The sequence below is a fragment of the Bombina bombina genome, chromosome 6, assembly GCF_027579735.1.
Source record: "Bombina bombina isolate aBomBom1 chromosome 6, aBomBom1.pri, whole genome shotgun sequence".
NCBI lineage: Eukaryota > Metazoa > Chordata > Amphibia > Anura > Bombinatoridae > Bombina > Bombina bombina.
Window position 1 is genome coordinate 1,069,902,008 of NC_069504.1, and position 21,119 is coordinate 1,069,923,126.

General features: G+C 38.0%; 1 protein-coding gene across 1 annotated transcript in view; it reads right to left on the reverse strand.

Moving 5' to 3' along the window:
* Window positions 1-21,119, reverse strand: part of LOC128664190 (prostaglandin-E(2) 9-reductase-like) — a 68,025-nt gene that overhangs the window by 3,689 nt on the left and 43,217 nt on the right. Inside the window, exons 6-8 of the mRNA XM_053718955.1 lie at window positions 19,417-19,539; window positions 6,610-6,719; window positions 1,717-1,882 (exon numbers count right to left, since the gene is read on the reverse strand). Of these exons, the coding sequence (XP_053574930.1) occupies window positions 1,717-1,882; window positions 6,610-6,719; window positions 19,417-19,539 (399 nt within the window). The remainder of the gene's footprint in view (window positions 1-1,716; window positions 1,883-6,609; window positions 6,720-19,416; window positions 19,540-21,119) is intronic.

The window sequence follows — 21,119 nt, forward strand, 5'->3', positions numbered from 1 at the left end:
ACCTGACATGAAAATATTAATATAAATATTAATACTTCCCATTCCAATGTTCTTCATATAGAATAATATGTTCAATTCATACATAAATACATATTTCTACATATATTTGATGGTATTTTGGTACAATATATATATATATATATATATATATGTATACACACATATATACCTATAGAAGATTATATATAGGTATAGATATAAACAGATATATATATTTTTATATATATATATATATATATATATATACTGTATATACACACACACACACACATATATACCTATAGAAGATTATATATAGGTATAGATATAAACAGATATATATATATATATATATATATATACTGTATATACACACACACACACACACATATATACCTATAGAAGATTATATATAGGTATAGATATAAACATATATATATATATATATATATATATATATATGTGTATACACACACACACACATATATACCTATAGAAGATTATATATAGGTATAGATATAAACATATATATATATATATATATATATATATACACACACACACATATATAAATATATAAGATTATATATAGGTATATATATATATATATATATATATATATATATATATATATATATACACACACACATATATATACCTATAGAAGATTATATATAGGTATAGATATAAACATATATATATATATATATATATATATATATACACACACACACATATATACCTATAGAAGATTATATATAGGTATACATATAAACAGATATATATATATATATATATTTATTTAAAATACTTAGAAAAGTTTCAGCTATGTGCTGAACATTGGAATAAAATATTTACAGTAAATACAACACTTTATGAAATATAAATATTGCATAAATATTATTTTTTTTACTTTTCATCTACTTGATTGCAAAGGGCTCCAATGCACTCTATGTTAAAACCCTGTGCAGTCTTTTTTTCTAACACCTGAGACCTCATATTTTGAGCCCTTATATCTTTTTTGTGCAATATTTTTGTAATAATTTTTATCAGATAGTGTTATCATGAGTGTAACTGTATTTTGCAATGTGTTTTTGATGTGTTCTGTTTTGCAAAACAGTTAACTAGATCTCTGAGGTTGCTCTATCCTGACGCTCTTTAAACTCAATTGGGCTCAAGCGATTGTGTTTACTTTCAACTTGTAATACGAGCGCTACATCCAAACACCCACAATAAACCCCTTATCGCTTGTGCGTAACTGTTAGTGCACCACTTGTAATCTGGGCCTGAACCTTTGGACCTCATACCTTAAAGGGACAGTAAACACTTAATACATTTCATTTACCTCCCTCTAATTATGGGTGCCACAATTTTGGAACTTTCATATGTGCCAACATGTCAGCATTGGAATGCAATGAAAGCTAGATTTTTAACCTGGCGGCCCACATGACTAGAAGGAGATAATACACTGAATACTATGCTGATAAAATGTATTTTATATAAACTTTAGCTTGAAGACAATTTTTCATATTGAATCGTATCTATATGAACACATTGTTGGGAAATTGCTGTAAATTAATGGAATAGCTTTCTTGTCGTCATGCAATAACTTTTACTTAATTGTTCACCTTATTTACCAGAATAGATACATTTGAAGATTTTATCATTATCATCATTATTATTATTATTATTATTCTTTTATCAAACTTCTCCCATTAATGTTTCATACATTCTTACCATGAAGTTTTGTTTGATGCGAGTTGGGTTAAAGCTCTTAGCAAGAACGACAATACCTCGTTGCAACAGGTATCGTATGGCCACTTGAGCTATGGTCCTGTTGTGTTTTTTAGCAATGTCTGACAATACAGGATCCTCAAGCAGAACCGGAGTGTTCTGATCTATCCTGCAAAAGAATTATAACCCACAGCATATAACTCTATATTCCTAATAACTGTGACACAGACAATATTTTATCTATCACTCCTTGCATTTAAAAGTGGTCTGTGTGAGAATGTGTATAATAAAAATATATATATGGAAAATTCCATTTATTTTTTTTTATTCACACCTCCTTCACTCGACAGGAGCTTTACATTAAAGCCCTTCAGCAATGCTACTAATTTTGCATGCTCTCTCAGTATATTGCGTTAAAGGGTCAGTCTAGTCCAAAACAAACTTTCATTTTTCAGATAGGGCATGTCATTTTAAACAATTTTCACATTTACATCTATCACCAATTTTGCTTTGTTCTCTTGGTATTTTTAGTTGAAAGCTAAACCTAGGAGGTTCATATGCTAATTCCAAGCCCTTGAAGGCCGCCTCTCATCTCAGGGCATTTTGACAGTTTTTATCCACTAGAGGGTGTTAGTTCATGTGTGTCATATAGAAAACACTTTGCTCACGCATGTCAAAAGAACTGAAATAAGGGGCAGTTGTTTGCAGAGGCTTAGATAGAAGATAATCACAGAGGTAAAAGTATATTAATATAACTGTGTTGGTTATGCACAACTGGGGTATGGGTAATAAAGGGATTATCTATCTTTTAAAACAATAAATATTCTGGTGTAGATTGTCACTTTAAGGAACGTTAAAATCCAAAGGTTATTCTTCTTGAAATAAGGATTAGTTTTCAGTTATGTAGCATGAGGCTGTATATTCATGGCTGTAATGTTTACGTTTTTGGTAATTTAATTCCATTTATCCACTCAGAGGAATCGGTAAGATTATTTGTTACATTTGTTCTGCCTAGAAGATATTATCACATATTCTTGGTTTTGTAGTTCTCAAAACTGTTAATTTGTGTCTGCAGAAATATCATGCCTCTTTATTCAAAGCAAAAATTTTATAAACATACAAAGTTGGGAAATACACCTTAAAGGGACATAAACTTATTGTTTTTTCTTTAATGATTCAGATAGGTCATACAATATTTAGATTTCAGATTTACTTATTTTATGAAATTTGCTTCATTCTCTTAATATCTTTGATTAAAGGAGAGGAATGTTCTACTAGGATCTAGATGAACACATTGGGTGAGCCGATGACAATCAGCTAGCTCACAGTAGTAAATTGCTCCTGAGTCTATCTATGTATGTTTATCATTAACAATGGATAAAAAGAGAATGAAGCAGATGAGATAATAGAAGTGAATTGGAACTTTGTTTAACATTGCATGTACAATCTGAATCATGACAGTTTAATTTTGACTTATTGTTATCACGGTCAGCGCCACTCTGTTTGGCTCTCGGATCCTTCTGCTGTCTCCTTCAGCGTCATGTTGCCTAGCAACGTGACACATATTCTTGGCCGTATGGCTCTGATGACATCAGGCGGGTTATATACTACCGGCGGCTTGGATCATCGGCTCCCATTTGTTGGACTACCTTCTTCTGTTTTTGTGATTAGTGTTTTGTATTCCTTGTTACCGAACCCTTGCCTGCCTGACTTTCTTCTGGTTCTTCCTCAAACTACCTGATCAAAGTTACTAGACCTCTGCCTGTCTGACTACTCTTGTGCTTAAACTCCAATCTGCTTGCTTAAAATTACCAGACTTCTGCCTGCCTGACTACTCTTGTGCTTAAACTCCAATCTGCTTGCTCAAAATTACCAGACCTCTGCCTGCCTGACAACTCTTGTGTCTTGTGTCTTTATTTAGATGAAAATTGGGCTACAGTTTACTGTAAAGATCGTTAATTAACTAATCTAAATAAGTAACAGTAATTTTTGGGTTGACTTTCCCTTTAAGGTAATCATTCTCTTTCTCCTTCCAATAAAGTACAGCTGAAAAGTTGATCAAACATGAACCTATTAAACTGAAGGTAGTTCACCTCCCAATAATTTCAATTACCTATATATGTATATAAAATGGTATATAACTAAATCCTTATTTAATTATATAACTGGAAAAACAATCTGTATTATTATTATAAAAATAAGACCTTTATTTAGAAAACCATGATTTAAAGAGTCTTACTGCTAGTGATTTACATTCGGCTAGATTACAAGTTTTTGTACCTCTTTTACCTGTAAAAAAAATACAATACTCCCCCCAACATTACAACCCACCACCCACACACCCAAACCTACTCTAAAACCCACCCAATCCCCCCTTAATAAAACCTAACACTACCCCCTTGAAGATCACCCTACCTTGAGCCGTCTTCACCCAGCCGGGCACAAGTGGACCTCCAGACCGGCAGAAGTCTTCATCCAGGCGGCATCTTCTATCTTCTTCCATTCGGAGCGGAGCGGGTCCATCTTGAAGACATCCAACGCGGAGCATCCTCTTCCATCCGACAGCGACTGAAGAATGAAGGTTCCTTTAAGTGACATCATCCAAGATGGCGTCCCTTCAATTCCGATTGGCTGATAGAATCCTATCAGCCAATTGGAATTAAGGTAGGAAAAATCCTATTGGCTGATGCAATCAGCCAATAGGATTGATCTCGCATTCTATTGGCTGTTCCAATTAGCCTATAGAATGCAAGCTCAATCCTAATGGCTGATTGGATTTTTCCTACCTTAATTCTGATTGGCTGATAGGATTCTATCAGCCAATTGGAATTGAAGGGACGCCATCTTGGATGACGTCACTTAAAGGAACCTTCATTCTTCAGTCGCCGTCTGATGGAAGAGGATGCTCCGCGTCGGATGTCTTCAAGATGGACCCGCTCCGCTCCGGATGGAAGAAGATAGAAGATGCTGCCTGGATGAAGAATTCTGCTGGTCTGGATGTCCTCTTCTGGCCAGATCAGATGAAGACTTCTGCCGGTCTGGTGGTCCACTTGTGCCGGCTGGGTGAAGACGGCTCAAGGTAGGGTGATCTTCAAGGGGGTAGTGTTAGGTTTTATTAAGGGGAGATCGGGTGGGTTTTAGAGTAGGGTTGGGTGTGTGGGTGGTGGGTTTTAATTTTTTTATTTTGGGGGCTTTTTTATTTTATTAGCAGGAATTAGATTAGGTGTAATTAGTTTAAAAATCTGTAATTTCTTTTTTATTTTCTGTAATTTAGTGGGGGGGGGGTTTCCGTAATTTAGTTTATTTAATTTAATTGTAATTAATTGTAGGTAGTTTAGGTAATTAATTTAATTATAGTGTAGTGTTAGGTGTAATTGTAACTTAGGTTAGGGTTTATTTTACAGGTAAATTTACAGGTAAATTTGTACTTATTTTAACTAGGTAGCTATTAAATACCTAGTTAAAATAAATACAAACTTGCCTGTAAAATAAAAATAAATCCTGAGATAGATACAAATGTAATTATTAGTTATATTGTAGCTATCTTAGGGTTTATTTTATAGGTAAGTATTTAGTTTTAAATAGGAATAATTTATTTAATAATAGGAAATTTATTTAGATTTATTTAAATTATATTTAAGTTAGGGGGGTGTTATGGTTAGACTTAGGTTTAGGGGTTAATACATTTAATATAGTAGCGGCGACGTTTTGGGCGGCAGATTAGGGGTTAATAAATGTAGGTAGGTGTCGGCGATGTTAGGGATGGCAGATTATGGGTTAATAAAATGTAACTAGTGTTTGCGAGGTGGGAGTGCGGCGGTTTAGGAGTTAATATATTTATTATAGTGGTGGTGATGTCCGGTCGGCAGATTAGGGGTTAAATAATTTTATTATAGTGTTTGCGATGTGGGGGGGCTTCGGTTTAGGGGTTAATAGGTAGTTTATGGGTGTTAGTGTACTTTTTAGCACTTTAGTTAAGAGCTTTATGTTCCGGCGTTAGCCCATAAAACTCTTAACTACTGACTTTAAAATGCTGTAGGAGTCTTGACAGGAGAGGGTCTACCGCTCACTTTTTCCAGCGATCGTAATACCGGCGTTAGGAAAATCCCATTAAAAAGATAGGATACGCAATTGACGTAAGGGGATTTGCGGTATGCTAAAATCGCTGGAAAAAAGTGAGCGGTACACCTGTACCTGCCTGACTCGTAATACCAGTGGGCGTTAAAAAGCAGCGTTGGGACCCCTCAACACTGCTTTTTAAGGCTAACGCAAGACTCGTAATCTAGGCAATTGTGATTTAAATCATGATTTAAAGGGATAGTCTAGTCAAAACTTTCTGATTTGCTCCTATTATCAATTTTCTTCGTTCTCTTGGTATCTTTATTTAAATCTAAGTGTACTTTTAACCACTAATCAGCAAGCGCTACCCAGGTTCTGAACCAAAAATGGGCCGGCTACTAAAGTTACATTCTTGCTTTTTCAAATAAAGATACCAAGAGAACGAAGAACATTTTAAAATATATGAGTAGATTAGAAAGTTGCTTAAAATTGCTTGCTCTATCTAAATCATGAAAGTTTAATTTTGACTAGAATATTCCTTTCAATCAAATTCACCCTAACCAAAATTCACTTGTTGTGTACATGCCCCCCCCCCCCCACATCCTACTTCTAGTCATGCTCCTCCTATTGTTGTTCAGTCCGCAAAACACTGGTGAGCATCGCCCACAAGCACCCATTGACTACTTGTCTTGGAAAGCCTACTGGAAATGTTGTGAGGTTTGGTTTTCAACGCAGTGTTTATTGCTAATATATACTACACATACATAAGCAAACTGATTGTAATGCCATTCAATAGTGTTAAAAAGCAAAAAAACAATTGTAGAATTTTTTTCTTACCATGACTCATCTCTGCTGGACCCCAGAGAACTAAATGCTACAATCACAATGTCATGAGACTTGCAGAACTCTAGTAGTTGGCGCTGGTTCAGATATACATGACATTCTACCTGTAGAGAGAACCAGCAGAGGCTGCATCAGAATAATTATTAATTAATATTCATAAACTTGTTTAAGGCTGTGGTTCTCATGGTCTTTCTTGCATAATCCCATTAGCCATATCACAAACCATCTAACTACCTTGTAAGAGAACAAACAAAGAGAAAACCAGAAACGAGTGAAGTGGCTCTAAGAATTGTACATATATTGTACATGTGTGCAATGGATTTAGGCTGATGCCATTTAAACATTTATAATGACAGGAGTTTTTTCTGAAATCTTCATGGTAAGCGATCACTTGATAACACAGTACTGTTTCTCCTCTTTTATAGAGGAACTAGCCCTAAAGCCTGTGTACACGGGCCATTTTTTGCAGTACAGCGGTCCCACCCCTTGCTCTCTCTCTATCCCCCCTCTCTTTTGCTCTCTCTTTCTCCCCTCTCTTTTGCTCTCTCTTTCTCCCCTCTCTTTTGCTCTCTCTCTCTATCCCCTCTTTTCTACTTTCTCCCCCTTCTCTTTTACTCTCTCTCCCCCCTCTCGTTTGCTCTCTCTCCCCCCTCTCTTTTGATCTCTCTCTCCCCTCTCTTTTGCTCTCTCTCTCCCCCCTCTCTTTTGCTCTCTCCCCCCTCTCTTTTGCTCTCTCTTCCCCCTCTCTTTTGCTCTCTCCCCCCTCTCTTTTGCTCTCTCCCCCCTCTCTTTTGTGCTCTGTCCCCCTCTCTTTTGCTCTCTCTCCCCCTCTCTTTTGCGCTCTCTCCCCCTCTCTTTTGTGCACTCTCCCTCCTCTCTTTTGTGCACTCTCCCCCCTCTCTTTTGTGCACTCTCCCCCCTCTCTTTTGCTCTCTCTCTCCCCCCTCTCTTTTGTGCTCTCTCTCCCCCCTCTCTTTTGCGCTCTCTCTTGCCCCTCTCTTTTGCGCTCTCTCTCCCCCCTCTCTTTTGCGCTCTCTTCCCCCTCTCTTTTGCGCTCTCTCTCCCCCTCTCTTTTGCGCTCTCTCCCCCTCTCTTTTGCGCTCTCTCCCCCTCTCTTTTGTGCACTCTCCCCCCTCTCTTTTGTGCACTCTCAGCCTCTCTTTTGGGCTCTCTCCCCCCTCTCTTCTGTGCTCTCTCCCCCCTCTCTTTTGCTGTCTCTCTCCCCCCTCTCTTTTGCTGTCTCTCTCCTCCCTCTCTTTTGTGCTGTCTCTCTCCCCCTCTCTTTTGTGCTCACACTTGGCCTTTTATTATATAGGATAAGGTGATGCTTGAATTTTGACCTTAAGAGGAAGGGATTGAAGTTTTATATTTATTACATCTATGAGCATACAGTTTTAGGGCCCTATGTATTAAAAGGCGGGCGGACAGCTTCTCAACTTGCGAAGCTGTCCGCGCGCCTTCTCTGCATACGGGCAGCGGATCTGTTGATCCCTTGGCCCGTATGTATAGTTACACACTCCGATGAGTGTGTAATGCCAGCCCTTTCATTCGTGCGACTAATCGCGTGAGTGAAGGGACTGTCAATCACAGAGAGCAAGCTCTCTGTGATTTCTCTCCGCCACCTCAGTGGTGGAGAAGAGTGTAAGAAACAGGCTTGCATATGCGAACCTGCCCCATAAGGGTTTCGGAGAAGCTCTCGCTGCTTCATACATGGTGCCCTTAATCATTATTACTATTAATGGGCTGCCTTATGGGCTATGACAGGGATAAGGAACCCAAATTGTTTCTTTCATGATTCAGATACAGCAAGTAATTTTAAGTAACTTTCTAGTTTACTCCTATTACCAATTTTTCTTTATTCTCTTGGTATCTTTATTTGAAAAGCAGGAATGTAAGCTTAGGAGCCAACCCATTTTGGTACATTTAACCACCTATCAGCTAGCGCTACCCAGGAAGCTGATCCAAAAATGGGCCGACTCCTAGGTGACATGATAGAAACCTTCAAATATATGATGAAGGGTCTTAAAAAAGTAGAAGCTGAAAGTATTTTCCACAAAAAAACAAATGCTAAAAAAAGGGGTCACAATCCATACTTAGAGGGTAGCAAATTCAGGAGAAATGTGAGGAAGCTTTTTTTTACAGGAAGGGTGGTGGATTCATGGAATAAACTTCCAATAGAGGTGGTAAACACAAAGGGGCCGAATTATCAAGCTCCCCCTGTTTCCGCGCGAGCCTTTAGGCTCACCAGAAACAGCAGTTATGAAGCAGCGGTCTAAAGACTACATAGGGTAATAATGACTAGGCTAGCCAACAATACAGAAGTGTGTTAAGAGTACCCTTCAGGGTGGCTACTCACAAGCGTTGCGGCACAACTGGAGTGCCTAACTGTGCAGTACGGGACCATCAGAGTCGCCCGTAAGACTTACACAGGATACCGGAGTGTCATGCATCAGGTAACGTGGCGGATCAAGCCAATCACAGAGACGATATCCCAAGGGAGCAGTAAGAGAAGTCACAGTGGATGTGGGGGATCAGATAGACAAATACCGATCGTCCAGTGAAATAAAAGTAGAGATCCAAGCAAGTAGAGTAAAAAGTGTGCGAACTTTATTGTAACTAACTGTCGGCTAGATTACGAGTTGCGCATTAGGTTTAAAAAGTAGCGTTAAGAGGTCCTAACGCTGCTTTTTAATGCCCGCTGGTATTACGAGTCTTGCAGGTACAGGTGTACCGCTCACTTTTTTGGCCAGACTTGGAAATACCGCAAATCCACTTACGTAAATTGCGTATCTTCTTTTTTCAATGGGACTTGCATAGCGCCGGTATTACGAGTCTGCAAAAAAGTGAACGGTAGACCCTCTCCTGTCAAGACTGGTACCGCATTTTAAAGTCAGTAGTTAAGAGTTTTACACTACAACGCCGTAGCATAAAACTCTTAACTAAAGTGCTAAAAAGTACACTAACACCCATAAACTACCTATTAACCCCTAAACTGAGGCCCTCCCGCATCGCAAGCACTAAAATAAATTTTTTAACCCCTAATCTGCCGAACCGGACATCGCCGCCACTATAATAAACATATTAACCCCTAAACCGCTGCACTCCCGCCTCGCAAACATTAGTTAAATATTATTAACCCCTAATCAGCCGTCCCTAAAATCGCCATCTACCTACATTTATTAACCCCTAATCTGCCGTCCCCAACGTCGCCGCCACTATACTAAAGTTATTAACCCCTAAATCTAAGTCTAGCCCTAACCCTAACACCCCCTAACTTAAATATAATTTAAATAAATCTAAATAAATATTCCTATCATTAACTAAATAATTCCTATTTAAAACTAAATACTTACCTATAAAATAAACCCTAAGCTAGCTACAATATAACTAATTGTTACATTGTAGCTATCTTAGGATGTATTTTTATTTTACAGGCAAGTTTGTATTTATTTTAACTAGGTAGAATAGTTATTAAATAGTTATTAACTATTTAATAACTACCTAGCTAAAATAAATACAAACACCTAGATTACGAGTCTTGCGTTAGCCTTAAAAAGCAACGTTGAGAGGTCCCAACGCTGCTTTTTAATGCCCGCTGGTATTACGAGTCTTGCAGGTACAGGTGTACCGCTCACTTTTTTCCGCGACTCGAGCATACCGCATAACCCTTTACGTCAATTGTGTATCCTATCTTTTTAATGGGATTTTCCTAACGCCGGTATTACGAGTCTTGGAAAAAGTGAGCGGTACACCCTCTCCTGTCAAGACTAAAAAGTCAGTAATTAAGAGTTTTATGGGCTAATGCCGTAACATAAAACTCTTAACTAAAGTGCTAAAAAGTACACTAACACCCATAAACTACCTATTAACCCCTAAACCGAGACACCCCCCCCCCCACATCGCAAACAGTTAACTAAAGTTTTTAACCCCTAATCTGCCGACTGGACATCGCCGCCACTTCAATAAATATATTAACCCCTAAATCGCCACACTCCTGCCTCGCAAACACTAGTTAAATTTTATTAACCCCTAATCTGCCGTCCCTAACATCACCGACACCTACCTACATTTATTAACCCCTAATCTGCCGCCCCCAACGTCGCCACCATTATATTAAATGTATTAACCCCTAAACCTAAGTCTAGCCCTAACCCCCCTAACTTAAATATAATTTAAATAAAACAAAATAAAATTACTACAATTAAATAAATTATTCCTATTTAAAACTAAATACCTATAAAATAAACCCTAAGATAGCTACAATATAACTAATAGTTACATTGTAGCTAGTTTAGGGTTTATTTTTATTTTACAGGCAACTTTGTATTTATTTTAACTAGGTAGAATAGTTATTAAATAGTTATTAACTACCTAGATAAAATAAATACAAAGTTACTTGTAAAATAAAACCTAACCTAAGTTACAATTACACCTAACACTACACTATAATTAAATTAATTCCCTAAATGTAATACAATTCAATACAATTAAATAAAATTATCTAAAGTACAAAACCCCCCACTAAATTACAGAAAATAATAAACAAATTACAAGAATTTTAAACTAATCTAATCCCCCTAATAAAATAAAAAAGCCCCCCAAAATAATACAAATCCCTACCCTATACTAAATTACAAATAGCCCTTAAAAGGGCTTTTTGCAGGGCATTGCCCCAAAGTAATCAGCTCTTTTACCTGTAAAAAAAAATACAATACCCCCCAACATTAAAACCCACCACCCACACACCCAACCCTACTCTAAAACCCACCCAATCCCCCCTTAATAAAACCTAACACTAACCCCTTGAATATCACCCTACCTTGAGAAGTCTTCACCCACCCGGGCACAAGTGGTCCTCCAGACGGGCAGAAGTCTTCATCCAGACGGCATCTTCTATCTTCATCCATCCGGAGCGGAGCGGGTCCATCTTCAAGCCAGCCGATGCGGAGCATCCTCTTCTTCCGGCACAACTGGAGTGCCTAACTGTGCAGTACGGGACCATCAGAGTCGCCCGTAAGACTTACACAGGATACCGGAGTGTCATGCGTCAGGTAACGTGGCGGATCAAGCCAATCACAGAGACGATATCCCAAGGGAGCAGTAAGAGAAGTCACAGTGGATGTGGGGGATCAGATAGACAAATACCGATCGTCCAGTGAAATAAAAGTAGAGATCCAAGCAAGTAGAGTAAAAAGTGTGCGAACTTTATTGTAACTAACTGTCGGCTAGATTACGAGTTGCGCATTAGGTTTAAAAAGTAGCGTTAAGAGGTCCTAACGCTGCTTTTTAATGCCCGCTGGTATTACGAGTCTTGCAGGTACAGGTGTACCGCTCACTTTTTTGGCCAGACTTGGAAATACCGCAAATCCACTTACGTAAATTGCGTATCTTCTTTTTTCAATGGGACTTGCATAGCGCCGGTATTACGAGTCTGCAAAAAAGTGAACGGTAGACCCTCTCCTGTCAAGACTGGTACCGCATTTTAAAGTCAGTAGTTAAGAGTTTTACACTACAACGCCGTAGCATAAAACTCTTAACTAAAGTGCTAAAAAGTACACTAACACCCATAAACTACCTATTAACCCCTAAACTGAGGCCCTCCCGCATCGCAAGCACTAAAATAAATTTTTTAACCCCTAATCTGCCGAACCGGACATCGCCGCCACTATAATAAACATATTAACCCCTAAACCGCTGCACTCCCGCCTCGCAAACATTAGTTAAATATTATTAACCCCTAATCAGCCGTCCCTAAAATCGCCATCTACCTACATTTATTAACCCCTAATCTGCCGTCCCCAACGTCGCCGCCACTATACTAAAGTTATTAACCCCTAAATCTAAGTCTAGCCCTAACCCTAACACCCCCTAACTTAAATATAATTTAAATAAATCTAAATAAATATTCCTATCATTAACTAAATAATTCCTATTTAAAACTAAATACTTACCTATAAAATAAACCCTAAGCTAGCTACAATATAACTAATTGTTACATTGTAGCTATCTTAGGATGTATTTTTATTTTACAGGCAAGTTTGTATTTATTTTAACTAGGTAGAATAGTTATTAAATAGTTATTAACTATTTAATAACTACCTAGCTAAAATAAATACAAACACCTAGATTACGAGTCTTGCGTTAGCCTTAAAAAGCAACGTTGAGAGGTCCCAACGCTGCTTTTTAATGCCCGCTGGTATTACGAGTCTTGCAGGTACAGGTGTACCGCTCACTTTTTTCCGCGACTCGAGCATACCGCATAACCCTTTACGTCAATTGTGTATCCTATCTTTTTAATGGGATTTTCCTAACGCCGGTATTACGAGTCTTGGAAAAAGTGAGCGGTACACCCTCTCCTGTCAAGACTAAAAAGTCAGTAATTAAGAGTTTTATGGGCTAACGCCGTAACATAAAACTCTTAACTAAAGTGCTAAAAAGTACACTAACACCCATAAACTACCTATTAACCCCTAAACCGAGACACCCCCCCCCACATCGCAAACAGTTAACTAAAGTTTTTAACCCCTAATCTGCCGACTGGACATCGCCGCCACTTCAATAAATATATTAACCCCTAAACCGCCACACTCCTGCCTCGCAAACACTAGTTAAATTTTATTAACCCCTAATCTGCCGTCCCTAACATCACCGACACCTACCTACATTTATTAACCCCTAATCTGCCGCCCCCAACGTCGCCACCATTATATTAAATGTATTAACCCCTAAACCTAAGTCTAGCCCTAACCCCCCTAACTTAAATATAATTTAAATAAAACAAAATAAAATTACTACAATTAAATAAATTATTCCTATTTAAAACTAAATACCTATAAAATAAACCCTAAGATAGCTACAATATAACTAATAGTTACATTGTAGCTAGTTTAGGGTTTATTTTTATTTTACAGGCAACTTTGTATTTATTTTAACTAGGTAGAATAGTTATTAAATAGTTATTAACTACCTAGATAAAATAAATACAAAGTTACTTGTAAAATAAAACCTAACCTAAGTTACAATTACACCTAACACTACACTATAATTAAATTAATTCCCTAAATGTAATACAATTCAATACAATTAAATAAAATTATCTAAAGTACAAAACCCCCCACTAAATTACAGAAAATAATAAACAAATTACAAGAATTTTAAACTAATCTAATCCCCCTAATAAAATAAAAAAGCCCCCCAAAATAATACAAATCCCTACCCTATACTAAATTACAAATAGCCCTTAAAAGGGCTTTTTGCAGGGCATTGCCCCAAAGTAATCAGCTCTTTTACCTGTAAAAAAAAATACAATACCCCCCAACATTAAAACCCACCACCCACACACCCAACCCTACTCTAAAACCCACCCAATCCCCCCTTAATAAAACCTAACACTAACCCCTTGAATATCACCCTACCTTGAGAAGTCTTCACCCACCCGGGCACAAGTGGTCCTCCAGACGGGCAGAAGTCTTCATCCAGACGGCATCTTCTATCTTCATCCATCCGGAGCGGAGCGGGTCCATCTTCAAGCCAGCCGATGCGGAGCATCCTCTTCTTCCGGCGACTACCGACGAATGAAGATTCCTTTAAATGACGTCATCCAAGATGGCGTCCCTTGAATTCCGATTGGCTGATAGGATTCTATCAGCCAATCGGAATTAAGGTAGGAAAAATCCTATTGGCTGATGCAATCAGCCAATAGAATTGAGCTTGCATTCTATTAGCTCATTGGAACAGCCAATAGAATGCGAGCTCAATCCTATTGGCTGATTGGATCAGCTAATAGGATTGAACTTCAATTCTATTGGCTGATTGGATCAGCCAATAGGATTTTTCCTACCTTAATTCCGATTGGCTGATAGAATCCTATCAGCCAATCGATATTCAAGGGACGCCATCTTGGATGACGTCATTTAAAGGAACCTTCAGTCATCGAGAGTCGTCGGAGGAAGAGGATGCTCCACGTCGGCTGGCTTGAAGATGGACCCGCTCCGCTCCGGATGGATGAAGATAGAAGATGCCACCTGGATTAAGACTTCTGCCCATCTGGAGGTCCTCTTCTGCCCGGATCAGATGAAGACTTCTGCCCCTCTGGAGGACCACTTGTGCCCGGCTGGGTGAAGACATCTCAAGGTAGGGTGATCTTCAAGGGGTTAGTGTTAGGTTTTATTAAGAGGATTGGGTGGGTTTTAGAGTAAGGTTGGGTGTGTGGGTGGGTGGTGGGTTTTAATGTTGGGGGTATTGTATTTTTTTTTTACAGGTAAAAGAGCTGATTACTTTGGGGCAATGCCCCGCAAAAAGCCTTTGTATTTGTAATTTAGTATAGAGTAGGGCTTTTTATTATTTTGGGGGGCTTTTTATTTTATTAGGGGGATTAGATTAGGTGTAATTAGTTTACCCTACACTAAATTACCAAAAAGCCCTTAAAAGGGCCTTTTGCGGGGCATTGCCCCAAAGTAATCAGCTCTTTTACCTGTAAATATAATTACAAATCCCCCCCAACATTAAAACCCAACACCCACACAACCAACCCTACTCTAAAACCCACCCAATACCCCCTTAAAAAAACCTAACACTAACCCCTTGAAGATCACCTTACCGGGAGAAGTCTTCATCCAACCGGGCAGGGGGGGATTTGTAATTTTTTGTACAGGTAAAAGAGCTAATTACTTTGGGGCAATGTCCCGCAAAAGGCCCTTTTAAGGGCTATTTGTAATTTAGTGTAGGGTAGGGCTTTTTTATTTTGTTAGGGGGATTAGATTAGGGGTAATTAGTTTAAAAATCTTGTAATTTGTTTATTATTTTCTGTAATTTAGTGGGGGGTTTTGTACTTTAGATAATTTTATTTAATTGTATTTAATTGTATTACATTTAGGGAATTAATTTAATTATAGTGTAGTGTTAGGTGTAATTGTAACTTAGGTTAGGTTTTATTTTACAGGTAACTTTGTATTTATTTTATCTAGGTAGTTAATAACTATTTAATAACTATTCTACCTAGTTAAAATAAATACAAACTTGCCTGTAAAATAAAAATAAATCCTAAGCTAGCTAACTATTAGTTATATTGTAGCTAGCTTAGGGTTTATTTTATAGGTAAGTATTTAGTTTTAAATAGGAATTATTTAATTAATGATAGGAATATTTATTTAGATTTATTTAAATTATATTTAAGTTAGGGGGTGTTAGGGTTAGACTTAGGTTTAGGGGTTAATAAATTTAGTATAGTGGCGGCGACGTTGGGGGCGGCAGATTATTGGTTAATAAATGTAGGTAGGTGTCGGCGATTTTAGGGCCAGCAGATTAGGGGTTAATAATATTTAACTAATGTTTTCGAGGCGGGAGTGCGGCGGTTTAGGGTTTAATATGTTTATTATAGTGGCGGCAACGTTGGGGGCGGTAGATTAGGGGTTAATAAGTGTAGGTAGGTGGCAGCGACATTGGGGGCAGCAGAGTAGGGGTTAATAAATATAATGTAGGGTTCGGCGATGTTGGGGGCAGCAGATTAGGGGTTCATAAGTATAATGTAGGTGGCGGCGGTGTCCAGAGTGGCAGATTAGGGGTTAATAAGTGTAACATTAGGGGTGTTTAGATTCGGGGTTCATGTTAGGGTGTTAGGTGTAGACATAAAATGTATTTCCCCATAGGAATCAATGGGGCTGCGTTAAAGAGCTTTACGCTGCTTTTTTGCAGGTGTTAGACTTTTTTTCCGCCGGCTCTCCCCGTTGATTCCTATGGGGAAATCTTGCACGAGCATGTTACACCAGCTCACCGCTAACGTAAGCAGCGCTGATATTGGAGTACGGTAATGTGCAAAATTTTGCTCATCGCTCACTTCTTGTCTGGTTTGTAAAAACCCGTAATACCAGCGTTGTCTGTAAGTGAGCGGTGAGCATAAACTGCTCATTAGCACCGCACAGCCTCTAACGCAAAACTCGTAATCTAGGTGTGTGTTAGTGTTGTTTACAATACAGTTCACACACTTTTTACTCTTCTTGCTTGGATCTCTACTTTTATTTCACTGGAAAATCGTTTTTTTGTCTATCTGATCTCCCACATCCACTGTGACGTCTCTTACTGCTGCCTTGGGTTATCGTCTCTGTGATTGGTTTGATCCGCCACATTACCTGACGCACGACACTCCGGTATCCTGTGTGAGTCTTACAGGTGACTCTGCTGGTCCCATACTGCCCAGTTAGGTACTCTGGTTGTGCCGCAACGCTTGTGAGTAGCCATCCTGAAGGGTACTCTTAACACACTTCTGTATTGTTGGCTAGCCTAGTCATTATTACCCTATGTGGCGCCTCTTTTTGTTCCCTAACAGGAATTTTTTGATTACCACCTCCTCCGTTATGAGTGCGGCCCGCTTCTTTTGGATCCACATCTTATCTCACACTAGCGCACTCCTTAGGACTCTGGTGTCCTTTATATAATGCTCCATAACCGGTCCGCTGCCTCTGAGGCTGCAGTCTGCAATCCGTTTGATCCTATAAGATCAGGCTGATTGACACCCCCTGCTAGCGAATCAGGCTGTGAATCTGCTGTGAATCTGCAGGGGGCAGCATTGCTCAAGCAGTTCTGGTGAACTGCTTGTGCAATGTTGAATACCGACAGCGTATGCTGTCGGCATTCAGTAATGTCTGTCGGACATGATACTCTACAGCATGTCATGTCGGACAGACATTGATAAATCGGCCCCAAAGATTGTAAAGGAATTTAAAAAATGCATGGGACATGCATAAGGCTCCTAAGAAAAAAAGTAACATGTAATATGAGTAGACTTGATGGGCCTTTTTGGTTCTTATCTACCGTCAAATTCTATGTTTCTATATATTTCTAAGCTTACATTCCTGCGTTTTCAAATACCAAGAGAACAAAGAAAAATTGGTAATAGGAGTAAATTAGAAAGTTGCTTAAAATTGCATGCTCTAATCGAATCATGAAAGAAAAAAAAATTTGGGTTTCATATATTCGTTAATTGATTCTATGTTGCTTGGTGTGTTTATACATAATTGTATTTGTGGTGAATAAATAAATGGATGGAAAGCCAAGGAAACACAACTCCTTTTTTAAGGGACTGGTTTAATATTTCTTATAATAACCAAGTGCTTGATAAAAACATCAGTTTTTCTTTTTTTGAATTGTTAGTGTTTTCCTTGTACAGGTTAATTGTTGCTTCATGTGACTTATGAAGGTTTATTGCATTATTTCTATTTGGTGTGGATTACATTTCATTATTGAATACTGCAAGAGACACTGGCATGGATATGGGTTTAGTTGAGGATTGCAAGCATTATTCAGGATAGAAGAACCTGTTTTTGAAGAGGGGGGTGAAGATGAGAGACCATTGATTAAACGGATCTAAATTGTCTGTTTCACTGTTGCAACAAAAATAAAAATAAACACCAAGCAGTGGGTTATACTTAAAGGTACAGTCATGATTCAGATAGGGCATGTAATTTTAAACAACTTTCCAATTTACTTTTATCATCAATGTTGCTTTGTTCTCTTGTTATTCTTAGTTGGAAGTTAAACCTAGGTAGGCTCATATGCTAATTTCTTAGCCCTTGAAGGCCGGCTCTTATCTGAATGCATTTGTCATTTTTTTTCACTGCTAGAAGGTGTTTGTTCATGTGTGCCATATAGATAACATTGCGCTCACGCCCTAGGAGCCAGCACTGATTGGCTAAAATGCAAGTCTGTTAAAAGAACTGAAATAAGGGGACCGTCTGCAGAGGCTTAGATACAAGGTGGCAATCACAGAGATAAAAAGTGTATTAATATAACAGTGTTGGTTATGCAAAACTGGGAAATGGGTAATATCTTTTCAAACAAAAGGATTTTACCATTTATTTTTTTAACTTAATTTGTGCAGGGTTGTGCAGGGTCCATTACTTCATGTCACAGCCCTACAAGGGGGCTGGTATCTCTACAAGAATGCATATCTAGCTTGATGTCATAAGTTTTGTATAGTAAATGCAAGAAAAAACAACAGTCCATTTAGCCCATGCTCAGAGGAGGTCAGAATGCAATTTAAGTTACCAACATGTCAGCTCTCTGATCTCCCTGAGAGCAGGGGCTCCAGTGAGAATGTCTAAGTGCCCATTTTGGAAGAAACAAGTAAATTGTTTGCTGTTTTTTACAAAATCAGTTTCTTTTTATGTTATTTTGATTTAGCATATTATTATTTTTACTAAATGAGTACTGTTTTATATTCCTTTAAATGACAAATGAATAATAAAGCAATGGATAACCTGTACAATAAAGATTACAATAGAGATCCAGGACCTTAACTCAGGCCAGATATTCATTATATCTTAACTAGAGCAAAGGTGAAATAATCAGCTGATGGGTGAGCTGATTATTTCACCTGTGCTCTAGTTAAGATATAATGATTATCTGGCCTGAGTAAGGGTCCTGAGGACTGGGTTTGGGAAACACTGGTGTAGAGAATGGAACCTAAGATGGGAAGTGAGTGAAGTGGCTCCAAGAACTGTAAACAGACATATAAACATGAAGATGGCAGGGGTTGACTGAGCAGCCAGGCAAATAGGACCTGGACCTAGAGTGTGGGTGGGGGGGCTTTTGGGGTCTGCTGCTGTGAGGAGTATGGGGTCTGACCCTGGAGGTTGGGAGCCCTGTCCCTGGTTCTCTACGTTGGTGGCCCTGACCCTGGAGAATAATCTGAGCAATATTATAATAAAAAATGTAAATTATGAAACATTAGCATTATTACAAAAAAGTAGGGAAAACAGTGGAATAATGTATGAATCATAAATTATGATTTCTGATCTCACATACCTGGTTACAGACAGGTTTGTACTTCAGTCCAGGCTTGTTAAGTATCATCTCTAGCTGTCTGCGGTTAAAGTTGGAGACGCCTATGGATTTAACCAATCCTGCATCTTTACATCTCTCCAGAGCCTGAAGAGGAAACAACATTTGTATAGACGTCACATAGTCAAATGTTTAAAAAAAAATCTCAACATCAAAAATACATATAGGGCTCGTTTACGAGTGGAGCACTAACAGTTATGGGCAAGCGAAAAGTGGTTTCTCGCGGGTGTTTGCGCACGTTAGGCTTTTCCCTTGTATTACAAGTTGAAAATAAACCCAATCGCTTGAGCGCAATTGAAGTTGATGTGAGTTGGGTTAGCGAGACCTCAGAGCTCTAGTTAACTGTTTCATGAAACAAACAATTGTCACAAAACACATCAACAATACATTACAAAGTACAGTTACACTCATAATAAAAAATTATAATTATTAAAAAAAAATATTGCACAAAAAAGTTATAAGTGCTCACATATAAGGTTTCAGGGGTTTAATATAGAAATACATACATATGTCCAAAGATGTATATGTATGTATTTATTAATATTTATATGTGTTTGCAGTTAAGTACAGTTGGGTTAGCAAGCAAGGACAGTTTACTTTCAATTTGTTATGCGGGAGCAACCTAACTCGCACATAAATCTTACTTCTAGCGCAGTTAATGCTCAAATAACGCTTAAATAATGCTCTACTTATAATCTGGTCCAAATTGTTGAAAATATTTAGCACAGCTAACATCTCTTTAACACACCCTATACTTTCAATGGATAGTGCAGCCGCACTAATGTCGTTCATATTATACAAGTTGTGAGTTCAGACCTGAAATAAAGTGTTAGGGCCAGGGTAAATGTATAACACATGCAAAACATATTAAACTAAAATATTACACTTATATACATACATTATAGATGTAAAATATATGTTTATTATTAAAATAAATGTATTAAAGTGTTTTAAAGGGCTATCGTATATGACAAGGTGTTGGACTGGAAGCACTCAAAGGTGTGTATATATATATATATATATATATATATATGTGAGAAAAAAGTAGAATACACCTCCAACTGGTAGAGGTATACGCTTTTGGTTATGTTGCGCAAATTAGAGGCTGTGGTAAATAACTTCAGCAGACCACTTCTGCTGTATAGAATATCTTATTACAATAGTATTATTTAAGTGTGTTTTACGTCACAAAATAAACTGGCTTGACTGGTAAGAAGTCACAAAATAAACTCTCTTTACTGGCTGCTAAGGGTACATATACCAGTAAGCAGGAAAACCTTTTCCTAGAGATCCCTAATAAATGGCAGTATGCAAAAAGAGAGAAAAAATGGACTGTACCCAGCGCTAAGTAAAGATATTATTTAACAAATGAGCATTGATGCGCATCATTGATGATTCATAGATATCTACAATTTATCCCAAGATCACGCTAATTGCAAGTAGAAAATACAATTCATAAAATTCAAAAAAGTTTATGAGTCAAGTGTGGTAACAGATGCAAAATTCATATATAAAGAATAACACCAAAGGTCCCACGGAAATTCCCTCCAGGGGATCTACTTACTCGCTATTACCCCAATCATATAAGGTAAGGGTAATGTTGTGATGTATGGATTGCTCGCTGGCCTCTAATAGGAGTCCTGTGTACTTCAGCGGCTTTAGGCTGC